The sequence below is a fragment of the Bos javanicus genome, chromosome X, assembly GCF_032452875.1.
Source record: "Bos javanicus breed banteng chromosome X, ARS-OSU_banteng_1.0, whole genome shotgun sequence".
Lineage (NCBI taxonomy): Eukaryota > Metazoa > Chordata > Mammalia > Artiodactyla > Bovidae > Bos > Bos javanicus.
The window spans coordinates 93290902-93306174 of record NC_083897.1 but is presented as its reverse complement, the minus strand read 5'-3'; the positions used below and the strand labels follow the sequence as shown (position 1 = coordinate 93306174).

The 15273-nt window shown below is 38.6% G+C and overlaps 1 protein-coding gene across 18 annotated transcripts in view; it reads left to right on the top strand.

The window, feature by feature from the left end:
- HUWE1 (HECT, UBA and WWE domain containing E3 ubiquitin protein ligase 1) overlaps positions 1–15273 on the top strand; it is a 157029-nt gene that overhangs the window by 102363 nt on the left and 39393 nt on the right. For 17 of the 18 annotated variants that reach the window (XM_061410226.1, XM_061410215.1, XM_061410228.1 and 14 more), the window contains 15 exons: positions 408–624; positions 1032–1154; positions 1956–2193; positions 2582–2812; positions 4054–4176; positions 4621–4716; positions 5298–5567; positions 6589–6741; positions 8381–8508; positions 8728–8809; positions 9500–9676; positions 10156–10315; positions 10605–10963; positions 13386–13581; positions 14770–14937. In XM_061410226.1, the coding sequence (XP_061266210.1) occupies positions 408–624; positions 1032–1154; positions 1956–2193; positions 2582–2812; positions 4054–4176; positions 4621–4716; positions 5298–5567; positions 6589–6741; positions 8381–8508; positions 8728–8809; positions 9500–9676; positions 10156–10315; positions 10605–10963; positions 13386–13581; positions 14770–14937 (2721 nt within the window). The remainder of the gene's footprint in view (positions 1–407; positions 625–1031; positions 1155–1955; positions 2194–2581; positions 2813–4053; positions 4177–4620; positions 4717–5297; positions 5568–6588; positions 6742–8380; positions 8509–8727; positions 8810–9499; positions 9677–10155; positions 10316–10604; positions 10964–13385; positions 13582–14769; positions 14938–15273) is intronic. The other variant, XM_061410230.1, reaches the window with a different exon arrangement.

Here is a 15273-nt window from a genome sequence, read left to right as displayed (position 1 = left end):
TTAGCATTTTTGCCAGTTTTAAAGTTCTCTGGGCATTTTAAGTGACTCCATAGTTCAGCACCTATTATAGATACACCATTTACTTAACTAGTTCATATTGTGTATTGCTTTCTGCAAAGGTGGTTTTAATTTATATCTCCACTAACAGTGTGAGCGCTTGTTTGTCTTTCATATTTGCTATATATTGAATGCCAATATACTTCTCCATCTCCTGCCTTCAAAAGAGGCATTTATTCCCTGTGGAACTTCTTTTCAGATATCATATGTAGAGACAAGTCTAGGTGTTACATAGAATATTATGTAGGAGGAAGTAGTCAGTCATTAAAATGTATTAACTCTAATGTGTCTGTTATAATGAAACCATTCTGGAAACACTGTATAGCCTTATTCTGACTTTTGGATTCCAGCTTCCTCTAGATTAGGCAGAGCACTGGCTGAGCTGTTTGGACTCCTTGTTAAACTTTGTGTGGGGTCTCCTGTCCGCCAGAGAAGAAGCCATCATGCTGCCAGCACCACCACAGCACCAACACCTGCTGCTCGATCAACGGCCTCAGCCCTCACTAAGCTCCTCACAAAAGGCTTATCATGGCAGCCTCCACCATATACGCCTACTCCACGCTTCAGGTGAGGTTCTGCTTGAGATGCAAAATCTAATTGGTTCCTTCTCTACTTGAATGCAGAGTGAATCACTGAATTAGAGGACTTGGAGGTCCCTTGCTTTACCCTAAATGTGTACCCCAAATACAGTGTAAGGTACTTGTCTTGGTTCTACCTACTCTAAAATACAGAGATTTTTAAAAGTATTTATAATCAGACTGCATTTCAATAACCTTGTGTTTAGTAGTAGGTGGAAACTGTCACCCTTCTTTGCCTTAGAAATTTTAATATCCAAACTAGTCATCCACCTGCATTCTAGTCAGTCAGTCATTTCAGTGCAGTATTAAATTTTACTCTTGGCTTCTACTTGAATTTCCCATTGTTTCTCTGGCTGCCCTAGAGAAGGTTAAATTTTTGCTTTTTCCCTCTTCCAGGCTGACCTTCTTCATCTGTTCAGTTGGTTTTACATCCCCAATGCTGTTTGATGAGAGGAAGTATCCCTACCACCTCATGCTGCAGAAATTTCTCTGCTCTGGAGGCCACAATGCCCTTTTTGAGTAAGGATCATGTTGCTTTACAGAGAAGCATTGTTTGGAGTTTGGTCTTTTCTATTTGCCTTAGCAGCCCACCACTTTCTAAGCCACCTATCCTGTGATGATGGGATACATAGAGACAGCCATTGGTTGTACCCTTTCATGGTTTAGGAACCAGTTGTATTTATGTCCATCTTCCTGGAGGGTAGGATTCAGCCTGTCCTTGGGCTGTCTTGTAACGGTCTCTGTTTTTCTTCATTTGGATCGCAATATCTTGTACATATTTTTCTAATAAACTTATCCTTTCCTACTATTTCTTTGAATATGATAATTTTCCTGCTGCTTTTGGTCAGAAGATTCTAAGTTTCACTTTGGTTTTTTTTATTTGTTGTAGCTTTAGAAATAAAGCTGGAAATGGTATTAATTTCACCCTAAATATGTGTAACAAATTATCACTTTGTCCACCTTAAACTTCCATATGTTATATGTCAATAATATATCAATAAGGCTCGAATAAAAACCCAAATAAAAGGTAAAACGCTGTATTCAGCATCTTGTAATAATTATTAGTGGAAAAGAATATGAAAAAGAATACATATATAACTGAATCATGTTGCTGTTTACCAGAAACTAACACAACATTGTAAATCAACTATACTAGAATTTTTTGAAAAGAGTAAAGCTAATAAATGTTGGACAGACTAGAAGCAGTATCTCCAAGAAGAGGAACTGGGAAGCTTTTGAATATGTCCCTGTCTTTCTCCCCCCACCCCCAATCTAAAATACTAATATTCCATCTTCACATTTTCTCTTATTTGAATTTAGAACATTCAATTGGGCTCTGTCTATGGGAGGAAAAGTTCCTGTTGCTGAGGGATTAGAACATTCAGACTTACCTGATGGCACAGGAGAATTCCTAGATGCCTGGCTAATGCTGGTGGAGAAGATGGTAAATCCCACCACTGTGCTTGAATCTCCACATTCACTGCCTGCCAAATTGCCTGGAGGTGTTCAGAACTTTCCACAGTTCAGTGCCCTCCGCTTCCTTGTGGTAACTCAGAAGGTGAGTATTCAGCATTCTAAAACCAAGAGTAATTTCTCATGCCAACTAGGTAGCTCCCACCCTCTTTTGTCCTACTTAGTGAAATAATTTGACTGGTGGAGAACCACTGGATCCTACTCCGAGATAGGGCTGCCTTGCAGAATGCATTGCAGACCACTTGATAATTTTCTGTGGTGTAAACCTTTGAACTGTAAACTCTAGATTGCAACTTCTAGGTTGGGTTTAATGCCCCCTTCTCTGTGCTTCCTTGGACCCCCTCAGTACTGCCTGAAATTTTGTTGTTAGCATTGATTGTGGAAGGACTGTCTCACAGATCTTTGACTTATTTTTCCTGGGGTTTTGAATTGAGACAAAATGGTCTTCACATAGCTTTTCAAATGACTTACAGGCAGCATTTACTTGCATCAAGAACCTGTGGAACCGGAAACCCTTGAAAGTGTATGGTGGGCGAATGGCTGAGTCCATGCTAGCCATCCTGTGCCACATCCTCCGAGGAGAACCTGTGATTCGAGAGAGACTGAGCAAAGAAAAGGAGGGATCTCGAGGAGAAGAGGATACAGGACAAGAAGAAGGTGGCTCTCGCCGGGAACCTCAAGTCAACCAGCAACAACTGCAACAGGTGGGATTCTGACCTCACACTCCAGGGCCCAGACTTTGCACCTGAGAGTTTGTGGTCTGTCAGGTTTCTAAGTTTCTAAATGCCCAGTCCTGTTAGGAGATAGGTTTAAATTTGCTCTCTTTCTTACTTTTTCTCCCGAGAAAGCTGAAGTGTCGTTTCAGTACTCCTAATAGGTAAAAGATCTGTGTCCTCCCAAGCATCTTGTTTAGTATTGGAATTCTTTTATGTATTCTCAGTAGACTGTGGCTGCTATGTTCTTTGGAGGCAAACTGTTCTAAGCTACTTTCTGATGGATCTGTAAAGAGAAGGGACACTGTGACCCAAATTTATTTTCCAACAAGAGCTTTTGGAAACCTTACTCACCTACAAAACTGTTTTCATATTTTAAATTTAAAATAGTTGGAGGCCAGAAGTAGGGGAGGGGATGCACCTTATGATCCTGACATTTCAATCTCAAACAGCATTACATCTAGAATCCTGTTCAAACGTCTTCTGTATGTACATGCCACATTTTTATTATAATAGTTAAGTGTTCACTTTAAGAAAACTTAGAAATATACCAAAATACTTTCTAAAGGCATTCATAATGATGCCACACAAGATAATCATTGTATCCTTATTTTCATCACTTAATTTTGTGCCTAATTTTTACCTAGCAGCATCATACAGAACGTAGACTTATACTGCTGTCTTTAAGAAACTAGGTCTTTTTTACTTCTTAGTCATTCTTATATTACTGGATATGTTGATTTTCTTATTATTTGGTGTTGTAAAGCTGTGGTGTATAGCTTCATTCTCTACAAATCTTTCTATGCATCTCATGATTATTTCCTAGTTGTAGGTTTCCTGGGTTAGTTTTTCAGGCTCTTGTTATGTTGCCAGTCTGTCTTCAAGAAAAGTGGGACCAAGTTTTGCTTCCATGTGTGAGTCTCAGTCTTAGAATAATCTTGCTAAGGAAAATGACCATCTAGCTGAATTTTCTTGAAGGATGGAATTGGGAATCACTTTGACTCCTTGCCTCATTATGTAGCTCTGTTTAAATGGTATGGAAGCACCATGCAGAAAGGATCATTCATGTTATCTAACTGACTTAGCTTTATAAATATTCTCAGTTCATATGAAGTTAGAAAAACTTGTCTCCATCTTAAAAGGATTCCTCTTTTTTTTTTTTTTTTTTTTTTACAATGTGTTTGGATTTCTCTCTTACCATGGTTCTTTGAGATCCTGCATTCTTTTTGTAGCTCATGGACATGGGCTTCACAAGGGAACATGCCATGGAGGCCCTGTTGAACACCAGTACCATGGAGCAGGCCACAGAGTACCTTCTAACCCACCCTCCCCCGATCATGGGAGGAGTTGTTCGGGTGAGTTGGCTCAGGGGCTCTGATCTCTCAGGGTGTTGGTATGGCTGCTAATGTGCTTTACTTCTCCATGCCAATATTTTCTTTACACGCTAACTCTTACAGCTCTAGAATATAAGGAGCAGAAGCTTTCTCTCTCTTAGTCAGGCAAATTTTACTGGACTTTGCAAAAGAACTCTTAAATTATCCATAGGCAGAAAGTAATAGGAGAGGCTCTCTTTTCTGAAATGCCAAATAGGTGGTCATATTGAAGATCCTTTCCTGTTTAGTTTTGTTGTGGTTTTTCCCTCTTGTTCTCGTGGTGACCAGGTAAGCCTAATTGAATTTGATTCTACAGAGCAGCATTCAGAGCCCTCTCTGTTCTTCTCTAAAGTTTGAGCCCAGGATGTCTGATTCCTTATGATTGGGGTATGTGTGGTTGCTGGATTTTCTTTTGTTGCTCTTTAGGATCTGAGTATGTCTGAAGAGGACCAGATGATGAGAGCGATTGCCATGTCTCTGGGACAGGATATCCCAATGGATCAAAGAGCAGAGTCACCTGAGGTAACTAGGAAACGGGGCTTCCAAGAGGGTCTGACACAGTGATCTTAGTGTTTCTATGAACATTCTGCTATTACTGTTTGGTAACTGCTGGAAATAAAGTCTAAACAAAGACATGGGAGTACTCATTCATCCCAACCTTGCCATTGCTAGTCTACATTACATTGACCTGAAGCTTTATGTGAAACAGATGAAGCATTAATATTATTGTCAAATAAGAGGCCCAAAATGTACTTGGTAGTGCTCATTAGGCCAAACTTGGCTGTCTTTATTACCTTGGAATCTAGGTAATAATTACTACCTGCAGAGAATGCAAGACAATTGTCTACAAATGATTTTTGTGGGAGGTGATGTCAAATGATGCAAATAAGTTTCCAGCACTTTGAGGATTGGAGGTGTCCTGCTGTCTTGCATTAGCCTGTCTAGCTGCCTTTATACTCATTGCCACACCCTAATGAATGTACCACCCGATTGAGGAGAAGGTAGAGAATATTTATGTGGTAGGGCAGATACATTATTAGAGTCTCCTCACTTTCTTCCTTCAACTGTCCCATATCCTCTCACTGTTCCTTGCCTGCCTCTAGGAAGTTGCTTGCCGAAAGGAAGAGGAGGAACGGAAAGCTCGAGAAAAGCAGGAAGAGGAAGAGGCTAAATGTCTAGAGAAGTTCCAGGATGCTGATCCATTGGAGCAAGATGAGCTCCACACTTTCACAGATACAATGTTGCCAGGCTGCTTTCACCTTCTTGATGAGTTGCCAGACACTGTATACCGAGTGTGTGATCTGATCATGACAGCAATCAAACGAAATGGAGCAGACTATCGAGACATGATTCTGAAGCAAGTAGTTAATCAGGTAAGTTCTCCAGGGGCCAGAAAGTCTTTGAAAGGAAAAAACAAGCTCTCTTTTTCTATGTATCACTTCTTAGATTCATCTAAAATGTCAAAAATGTCTCTCACTCTTGAGCCAAATTAAGCCCCCTGAACTAACTAAATGTTTTTCCCTCTCCTCCTATGTAATAATCTTTTGACAAATGAGTCCCCATTTTGATCAGTAGTTGTGACCTGTTGTTTGTCTTTTTTAAGCAGTGTTTTTCTCATTATGAAATTAATGTATGCTAGTGTTGAAATAGAATAAGAAATAAACCACCCTAAATTCCCCCATAGCCAGTTAACATTTTGGTTATATTTCCTTTACTTTTTTTATGATGTATTTATTTAAATCATTGGAATCCTATTTTCTACATTTTTTTAAGTTGAGAGACAGGAAGAAATTAAAAACTGATATATTTAAACATAATTTTAGTGTATGGAAACATCACAGGAGTAAAAGTCAAACTGGATAAAGCTTTTTCTTCCCCACACGATATGACCAATCTTTAGTTATCTTTATATCAAGAACTTATAGAAGTTTGTTTTAAACCTTAATAGAAAGGAGCAATTATATAAAATTCATTACAAGGGATTTTCAACATGCATACTAAAGCATGACCAATGTTTCTAACATGCTGAGGTTTGGTTTTGTTTTGTTTTTTTCCTCTCTGGTATAATGAAAGATTTAAAGTGGGTAGAACCTGTGTAGAGTTGACTGTATATGTGCACCAGAAATTTTTAAAATACTCATTGTTTAAACTTAGAATTTAGACTCCTTGTAATCTAGTCTTAAGAAAATAATTTTTAGAAGCTTTTCTTTAATAACATACATCTTTTGATACAGACACCAAATGCCTATAGTAAATATGTTAATATTTACCCAGTCTCCTTCAACGAATGTGTTAGAGGTGGAGGGGGTATTTTACAAGGTTGAGAATGTTTTGACAAACCTCATCATACTCTATCTACAGTTATTTAACTTGGCTCCTTTCCTGCTTTTCTAGGTGTGGGAAGCTGCTGATGTATTGATCAAAGCTGCTCTTCCCCTGACAACAAGTGACACAAAAACTGTATCAGAGTGGATCAGTCAGATGGCCACTCTACCCCAGGCCTCTAATTTGGCCACTAGAATCTTGCTTTTAACACTGCTTTTTGAGGTAAGATTTAGACCTTTGGTCCCTGTTATTCATTCATCAAAGAATCATCAAACACCTAGCATTTGAGACACTGTAGAAGGTATAGAGAAATGTAGGACATGTCTGCATTTCATGAGTCTACAGTTTCTGATAGGCTGTAATGCACGTGTGCGTGTGTGCTGTCACTCGTGTCCAACTCTTTGCAACCCTATGAACTGTAGCCCATGAGGCTCCTCTGTCCGAGAGATTCTCCAGGCAAGAACACTGGAGTGGGTTGCCATGCCCTCCTCCCAGGAATCTTCCCGACCCAGGGATCAAACTTGTGTCTCTTATGTTTCTTGCATTGGAAGGCAGGTTCTTTACCACCAGCACCATCTGGGAAGCCCAGTAATGCACATAATTAAGTATAAAATACAGCATTCTGTGCTACATGAATGGTAATAATCTTGAGTTCAGGGACGTCTGGATAATAAGAGAAGTGCTTCTCAGAACAAATGTCAATTGAATTGGGTCTTACAGGACTAGAGGATGGGGTGTAATTAGAAGAAGGTACTTAGAATGACTGTAAGTTGTGGATTTCTTTTGGCTTCTCTGAGGAAATCTAACTAGCAGTGGGGTAGGATATGGAATTTGGTAATAGGTGTCAAATAGAATCTAACTGGTCTTTCTAACCTGGTTAATCAGCAGATTATTTGAGGTAAAGCATGTTCTTGTTCCAACCAACGTAGGAATTAGGAGGCAACTAACCTTGAACAAGTGACTCTTCATTTTTAGCTTATCATGTTTAATGGTAAAACCTGGATTTAATGGAGTAAACCCTTTATAGCATATTGGAGTTAAGTACAATAATGTGTCACACTTTATGTCTACAATTTTGGGGCTTTCCTTTATAATGGAAGTGGTGATTCTTATTATATAACACTTGTGAATAGATACTTGTGGGAAAGATTGCAAAGTTGTGAATGCTGGGGTCCCCAATAACATTATAATGAGAAATTACTCATGAGCCCCTCCCCCTTTAAAAAAAAATCACAAATGACACTCTTTCTTCTGGTCTTTTTTCCTATACGTTCAAACATTCAGGATCAGAATGTTTAGGAAGTTTTGTGTTCTTTCAGGTATTATATTATGAATATTTACCATATCATGTATATATTATTCCATCTTTTCAATGTCCCCTAGTTTAAGTATCACCTATTGTTGGCCATTTATTTAAATTATTTCCAGTGATTTCCTGTTACATCAATAATGCTTTATGTAGCCCCTGTAAGAGGAACTATTTAACTTTGTTGCTGTGTTTAATTATTCCATCTTGGATGATTAGAAAGTTTCTCTGTAAATCAGAAGCTTTTAAGCTAGCCTAGATGACAGTTCTTAATGATATTAATCATACTAGTAATAGTTTCCACATTAAGCACGTACTAATGTACACTGTGTTGGCAATTAACCTGGAGACATAAACATTATTATTCCCTTTGACCCAAGAGGAAACTAAGGCCTAGAGAATTTAAGTAATAATACATCTCAGATCACACTGGTAAGTGGTGGAAGTGGAATTTGAATTCAGCCAATTCCATTAGTGTTCACTTTTGTTTTACCATAGTAATCCTTGAAACTGAGTAGAAGTTGGTATTTTTTTTCTCTTTGATTAATCAATCAGGAATTGAAGCTACCTTGTGCTTGGGTGGTTGAATCTAGTGGCATCCTTAATGTCCTAATCAAACTCTTGGAAGTGGTTCAGCCCTGCCTACAGGCCGCCAAGGAACAAAAGGAGGTCCAGACCCCAAAGTGAGTGACCCTGTATCTCTCCTGGTTTCATTTCTATTTCTCTGGGCCTTTGGGCCCTTAAGTTTAGGACTTGAATCATGCAGTTTCCTGGGGCATGTATGGGATGAGTCTTGGATACCTTTTATAGTTTGAAAATTGTACCTGATAAAATCAAGATAAGTTTTCCCATGTTGCACAGGTTTCTGGTTTGCCCAGAGTAAATAATTTCTTCTTTTTTAGGTGGATCACTCCAGTGTTGCTCCTGATTGATTTCTATGAAAAAACAGCCATTTCCTCAAAGAGGAGAGCCCAAATGACTAAGGTACATAAAACAGTATATGTTTTATATACCGTGTATATGGTGAGCAGAACAGCTGAGCTTCTTGAGGCAAGAATAGACCAGAAGAGAATATGGGATAGTGGTATTAAAAAAAATGTAAAGCTGTCTGATCAAGGCATAAATCTCTTGAGGGATCTTGATAATTAGAGTTCTCTTCTGAATTGGAAGTTAGAATTTAGTTTCTTTTATGGAGCTGCTTGCTAAAAGGTCCGAGAATTTACCCTGGAAGTGAATGTTAAAGATGTGTGTTGTCTCCAAAGGAGGAGTGGCTCTTCTGTTATGTGAAGGGCTGAGTGTGCAACAGTTCCTCCAAAAGCAAGTGCTCCTTATATAAAAATTATATATGCCACATCATCTCAGTACCTTCTCAGAAACAGAACTTTTGTTTCAGTACATCTAAAATAACGTTTACCTTCTGTGGAATATAGTTGGAAACAAAAGGAAAGGATCACAGGATAAGAGTAGAGAGTGTTTTGTTCCTATGGAGAACCTCAGGGACGTGAGGGATAAGATATATGAAAACTTATCTCTCGGTTTGCAAAGTATAATAAATGTCCGGTATATTTCCTTTTTCTGGGTTAGTTTTAGCAATGAACACTGATGAAATTACTGTTTCTTCTAAGAGTCAACATTATAAGGAAATACAGTAAAACTCTATGCTCTTATATTTAGTACCTACAGTCTAACAACAACAACTGGCGCTGGTTTGATGACCGCTCTGGACGTTGGTGTAGTTACAGTGCAAGCAACAACAGCACTATTGATTCTGCCTGGAAATCTGGAGAGACAAGTGTGCGTTTCACTGCAGGCCGAAGAAGATACACTGTCCAGTTCACTACAATGGTACAGGTACATGTTCTCTCGATGCCATAAACTTGATTGAAGGAGGGGAATGTGCCAAGTATGCCTTTCCATTTGCTTCTTCCCGAACCAGCAGTCCTGATATGTTATAAGAACAGTATTACCATTACTAAATGGGGTATAGTTTTCAGAGAACTGAGTCTTTCTAAAGCTATATTTTAGGCCAGGAGTCTTCGCAATTTGATACTGTCCCACCTGGAAATCAATTTAAGTGTTCAGTCAAGGATTAGGGAGTTGTTGGGATATGGTGTCTGCTCTACTGGAAAGTTTCATAACTTGCTGTAGGGCCTCGTGTATGCCATTTTCTTTCTTAGAACCTTCAGGGTTTCTTTCTGTAAATAATAGGGATGGGATAAATTGCCAAAATTCCTTCCTGTTACAGCATTTTGCCATTGAGTCCCAATTCCCCCATTTCCCCTTAAAATTCTTTTTTCTATAGAGATATTTTTGTCTGTTTGAATTCCTAGGTTAATGAGGAAACAGGGAACCGGCGTCCTGTGATGCTGACACTCCTGAGGGTACCCCGATTGAATAAAAATTCTAAAAACAGCAATGGACAGGAACTAGAGAAGACACTGGAAGAAAGCAAAGAAATGGATATCAAACGTAAAGAAAATAAAACCAGTGGTATGGACTTTCAGTTTTGAATCTTTCAAGGAGGGTCTTACAATAAAGCTAATGTGCCTTTATGGCTTAAATTCTGACCAGTTTCATCATGAGTGATTTCTTACCCTTCAGATTGCTTGGTGACTTAAAGATATATAGTTTTCGTTTTTATATCCTTTTTCATCTGGTCTTTGAATTGGTGTTTGGTATGTTTGTCTTAATAGCACCCAAGTGTTTGGTTACTTCAGAGGGAGAAGATGGAAGGAAATGTCAAGTTAACTGTCTGAACACTTACTTTTCCCATTTGTAGATACCCCCTTGGCCCTAGACAGTACAAATACTGAAAAGGAGACAAGCCTGGAAGAAACAAAAATTGGGGAGATCTTGATCCAGGGCCTGACAGAGGATATGGTGACTGTTTTAATCCGGGCCTGTGTGAGCATGCTAGGCGTCCCTGTGGATCCAGACACTTTGCATGCCACCCTTCGCCTATGCCTGAGGCTCACCCGAGACCACAAATATGCCATGATGTTTGCAGAGCTGAAGAGTACTCGCATGATCTTAAATTTGACCCAGAGTTCAGGCTTCAATGGGTTTACTCCCCTGGTTACCCTTCTCTTAAGACACATCATTGAGGACCCCTGCACCCTGCGCCATACCATGGAAAAGGTGAGTCATTGGTGTCCAGTGGGGTTTAGCTTTATATCATACTTTGTTCTCCTTGGTCTCAGAACAGATCGACTTCTGGTTCTTCTTTGGGTATATAGCTATGTGTTATATATATGCTCTGCCCAGCAAAATTTCCCAGCTGTGTCCTCAGGTGCTTGCTTAGATATGATAGATAATCCCATTGAGTAACATTTAAAAAGTACTAGAAAATAGGATTTTTTTTACCCCTAAACTAGTGATAGCTCTTATCCAGAAAATCCTCTTCACCTAAGAGCCTATTTTCCAACCATTGTGTTTTGGGGTTTGTAAAAATGAAGTTTATCCTTGAATAATAAATTTGAACTGCACAGGTCCACTTATATAAAGATTTTTTTCTAATAGTAAACACTAAAGTACTACCACAATCAGTTGGTTGAATTTGCAGATACAGAACCTCAGATATGGAGAGCCAACTATAAGTTATACGTGGATTTTCAACAGCATGGAGGGCTGGTGCCCCTAACCCCCACAATATTCAAGCGTTGATTATAGTAAAGTTTTTGGAATGTTTATGACTAGGAAAAGCTCTTTACAAATACACATTGTGCACATGAAAACTGAGGTTTATATGTTAATTTTAGGAAACACATAAAGCAATAGAAGAAAGTAATTACAAAAATAAAAATTTTTATGACATCATCTTAAGACTTCAACAGAAGGGTTAGGGGCTAACATCTTACTAGTAAGGCTTTTTTTCCACCATACTTTACAGACTCTTCTTTCCTCTGCTAATTCTTTGTCAGCAGTCACCAGGTGAATGTTACTGAACTTCACTACCAATTTCCTCTCTTGGAACATTGTTTCCCACATTTATATGTAGTGTTGCTATTCACATTTTTGTGCATAGCCTTGTCACATTTATGATTGTTTTTCTTATAAATGCTTAGAAATTGGATCAAAAGGTATAAATTATTTTGATGCCACTTCATACTTCTTTGTGTATATGAGTATATATCTCACATTCTTCAGATAATTCTTCCTCAGCCAGCTTATTTGATTTCACCTGATAGGAGCAAAGCCAAAAGAAGGAGGACTGTTAAAGACAGCGTGTACATTGATCCAATGTTAGGAGACAGCCCAACAGAGAAGAAACAACTGTATACACAGACAGTATTCTGACTTAAAAACACTTTTAAAATGTTTAAAGCTTAAACAACTTTTTAAATGCTAGGAAAAAATATATAGGTTCTTGTTGGATGACAGAAAAGTTTCTAAACTTAAAGGAAATTTTATTTGAGGGTATAGGGAACGAAGGGATATCAGTGGCAGTTTTAATGTATCAAGTGACAAAATGTAAATGCTTGATAATATCCACTGCAGGTACAGGAGTGGAGAACTAGGCATACACCTACTTTTTGTAGGAGTGGAAATTGATAGAACCACATTGGAGGGTAATTTGGTATTGTCAGTTTAAGATACTCTTTGACCTAGAAATTCTGTGGCCAAGAATTTATCTGAAAACTAAAGTCAAGTATGCCAAGGTACATATATAAGAATGTTCACTGTAGAACTGCTTGTAATATCAAGACTAGACATCCAGTGTCCTACAAAGGACAGAATAAATAAACAATGGCACATAGTGGAATTGCATTTTTCTGTATTTAAAGAATGAGAGTTATTTTACGATTTGGAGCCTGACAGGCAAGATAATGGAGGTTATTATGCTAAACTGAAGGGTATGGCTATAGTGTTTACTATTGGGAAAAAAATCTGCATATAAGTGGACCTATCCAGTTCAGACCTGTTACTCAAGGGTCAACTGTACTTTTACAACCTGAAAAAACAGTGTTTGGAAAATAGGCTCTTGGGTGAAGTAATCCTACAGGGAATGATCTTTAAAACATGAACTTGGTGAAAGGTATCCTAGTCCCTTACTAACAAGTTTTAGTTGAAGAAACCTATACTCCTGGCTGTCATTATCCAAGACTGATGATTGACTTTGAAACTTTAGTTTTGTTCTTATACAAAGTGGGTGTCAGTATTACCTATTTTTAGAGTTTGAACTATTCTGATTTAAAATTGGGACGGCATGTGGGAAGGCTCAGAACTGGCACGTAAATTTGGGAGCTTTAATTTGGAGGAATGATCAGTGATCTAGATATGTTTCCCAGTTTCTATAAGGATTGCATATCGTCTAGTCTAATAGTTGATAGTTTTGGGGGTATGCTGAATGTTGTAACTTTTTTATAAGCCACATTTTTTTGAATTGTGAAGGACTAAAATTCAAAAGACCCAAGTGTGTCTTCCTCCCAAAGATCAAAAGGCTTTCATCCACTGTCTTGAGGGAGAGCTTGGTTGGTATTTTAATCCTTGGTAACTCTTCTGGAATGCAGTTTTGTTTTAGAAAGCGGTCTTTAATCAGGAATGTCCTCCTCTTTACTAGGTTGTTCGCTCAGCAGCTACAAGTGGAGCTGGTAGCACTACTTCTGGTGTTGTATCTGGCAGCCTTGGCTCTCGGGAGATCAACTACATCCTTCGTGTCCTTGGACCAGCCGCATGCCGCAACCCAGACATTTTCACAGAAGTGGCCAACTGCTGTATCCGCATTGCCCTTCCAGCCCCTCGCGGCTCAGGAACTGGTAAGTTTACTATTCTCCTGGCCTTTGAGACATTGAGATCTGTGGCTTAGTATAACTCAAAAATTTTTCTGTGAGGAAGCCTGTAGCTTGGAAAACTTCCTTAGGCAGGCAGTGGGATGTTTGGCTTGTTGATCAAATGGGTCAATTCAGAGGTAGTTCAGTAGCTTCTCTGGTCTTCGCCCTGTAGTAATTCCTGCCAGAGATGCCAAGAACTCATTCAGTCTAGTCCTTGCCTTCCAAGAATTTAGCTTGATATGACAACAGGGATTACAAATAGAGTGATTGATTTATAGGTAGAGTGATAATTGAGGGATAAGTGGACATGTGACTTATGCAGTAGAAAGTATGCTGTATCGTTAGTATATTCTTGCCAAAAATATTTGAACTATAATTATGAGGAAAAAATTAGATGGGTACAAACTTGAGACATTCCATAAAACAACTGGCCTAGACTCTTTTCCAAAATATTAATGTCATGAAAGGGGGAAAAAATGGAAGGATCTTGTAGATAAAAGGAGATGAGAGAAACCAGCAATCTTAATGGGATGCTGACTCTAGATAAAGGAGATTTGGAGAAATTAGAGTATTTACTGTGTAAAAGATAATATAATTGTATCTGTGTTAAATGTCTTGAGTATTATTGTATTCTGGCTGTATAGGAAAATATCCTTGATCCTTAGATTTGGGTAGACATACTTAGGAGTGGAAAATGATTCTAGATGAAAAGTATATGGATGTTTTTGTACTAACCTTTCAGCTTTTCTGTGGGGTTTGGGGATTTTTGGTTTCTTTTTTAAATTAAAAGTTGGGAAAGGGACTAATTATTTTGGGAGCCCCAGCCTGGCTCTGCCTGTGCTTGGCATTTCTCATGCGTGGTCTCTTTTAATCCCCAAATTTTCAAGAACGAGAAAATTGAAGTTTATTGAAATAATTTGGCCAAGATCCTGTCACAGAACTTGATTTTAAAACCAAATGTCCCCAAATCAAAATCCTGTATTCTTTTTTTACTATTTTATACTGCTGTATTAAATCCTAAGGGATTTAGGGAAGGTAAAAGCCAGCTTTTCTAAGTAGACTCCTTGAACAATGTTTGGAAGTGGCCCTCCACTTCTTAGTCTTTATCAGTTACCAGATGTGTAGGTATCTGTTTATTATTGACTGATTTTTCTCTGTCTCACTCTGACTTAGCTTCAGATGATGAGTTTGAGAATCTCAGAATTAAAGGCCCGAATGCTGTACAGCTGGTGAAAACAACCCCTTTGAAGCCCTCACCTCTGCCTGTCATTCCTGATACTATCAAGGAAGTGATCTATGACATGCTAAATGCCCTGGCTGCATACCATGCTCCAGAGGAAGGTATGTAACTAGCCCATCTGAGGAGGCTGGCACTTTGGTTAGGTCACTTTAACCAACCCATGGCTTAGTGAGCACTCAACTATTTCCCCATGCTCTAGGAATCAAGATGAATAAGACACATAGCCCCCTTCTCTAAAGAACTTAATAGTTACACAGTATGAATAGTAATAGTCTGACAAAAGGATATGACCAAGGAATGATAAAATGCCGACAAAGGTCCATATAGTCAAAACTATGGCATTTCCAGTAGTCATATGTGGATGTGAGAGTTGGACCATAAAGAAGGCTGAGCACCGAAGAATTGATGCTTTTGAACTGGGTGTTGTAGAAGACTCT